This window comes from Myotis davidii, unplaced genomic scaffold (assembly GCF_000327345.1).
Source record: "Myotis davidii unplaced genomic scaffold, ASM32734v1 scaffold496, whole genome shotgun sequence".
Lineage (NCBI taxonomy): Eukaryota > Metazoa > Chordata > Mammalia > Chiroptera > Vespertilionidae > Myotis > Myotis davidii.
The window spans coordinates 4,440,829-4,441,452 of NW_006289398.1; the positions used below are offsets into that span (position 1 = coordinate 4,440,829).

General features: G+C 55.4%; 1 protein-coding gene across 1 annotated transcript in view; it reads left to right on the forward strand.

Annotated features, from left to right (window-relative positions):
• Positions 1 to 624, forward strand: part of PARP8 (poly(ADP-ribose) polymerase family member 8) — a 203,191-nt gene that overhangs the window by 69,817 nt on the left and 132,750 nt on the right. The window contains exon 3 of the mRNA XM_006761802.2: positions 303 to 382. Coding sequence (XP_006761865.2) covers positions 303 to 382 — 80 coding nt within the window. The remainder of the gene's footprint in view (positions 1 to 302; positions 383 to 624) is intronic.

Genomic DNA, 624 nt, shown 5'->3' on the forward strand with positions numbered 1-624 from the left:
CGCTTTTGGCTTTCGCAGCCGGGAGATTGGCGAGGGCGCTTCCGGCTGCCCTGACCCGGCGATTCCCAATTTGCGCTGTTGCCATGGCACCGGCACTTGTTGCGGGGGGGGGGGGGGGGGCTTCCCCGGCTGAGGAATCTCCATACTGTTTTCCATAATGATGGCGACTTTATTTTTAATATATTTTTTATTGATTTTAGAGAGTGAGGAAGGAGAGGAAGAGAGAGGTAGAAACATCCCTGATGAGCGAGAATCATGGATGCCCTTCAAAAAAACACCCCTACCCCCACCCCGCGGGGCAGCTCCTAACAGGACTTTCTCGGTCAGATTTCAGGTACTCGGACTCCACCTTTACCTTCACGTACGTCGGCGGCCCCAAAAGGTATGTGTCTCCAGTTGCTTCATTTCCTGTTCACATGCCTGCGCTTCCTTTGTTCTCACTGTTCCGTGTCTGGGAGTTTTTTTCTTTCTTTTTTTGCTCTTGTTGTCCTCTAACCACATCCCAAGTCCGAGGTCCTGGCTCTAAGTGGCAAAGGGGAAGCGGACGTGTGATGCCCGCGCTGGGAGCGCAGGCCGCAGCGGAGCAGAACCCGCCGCCGTCACGGTCCAGCGGCTGTGGCAGCG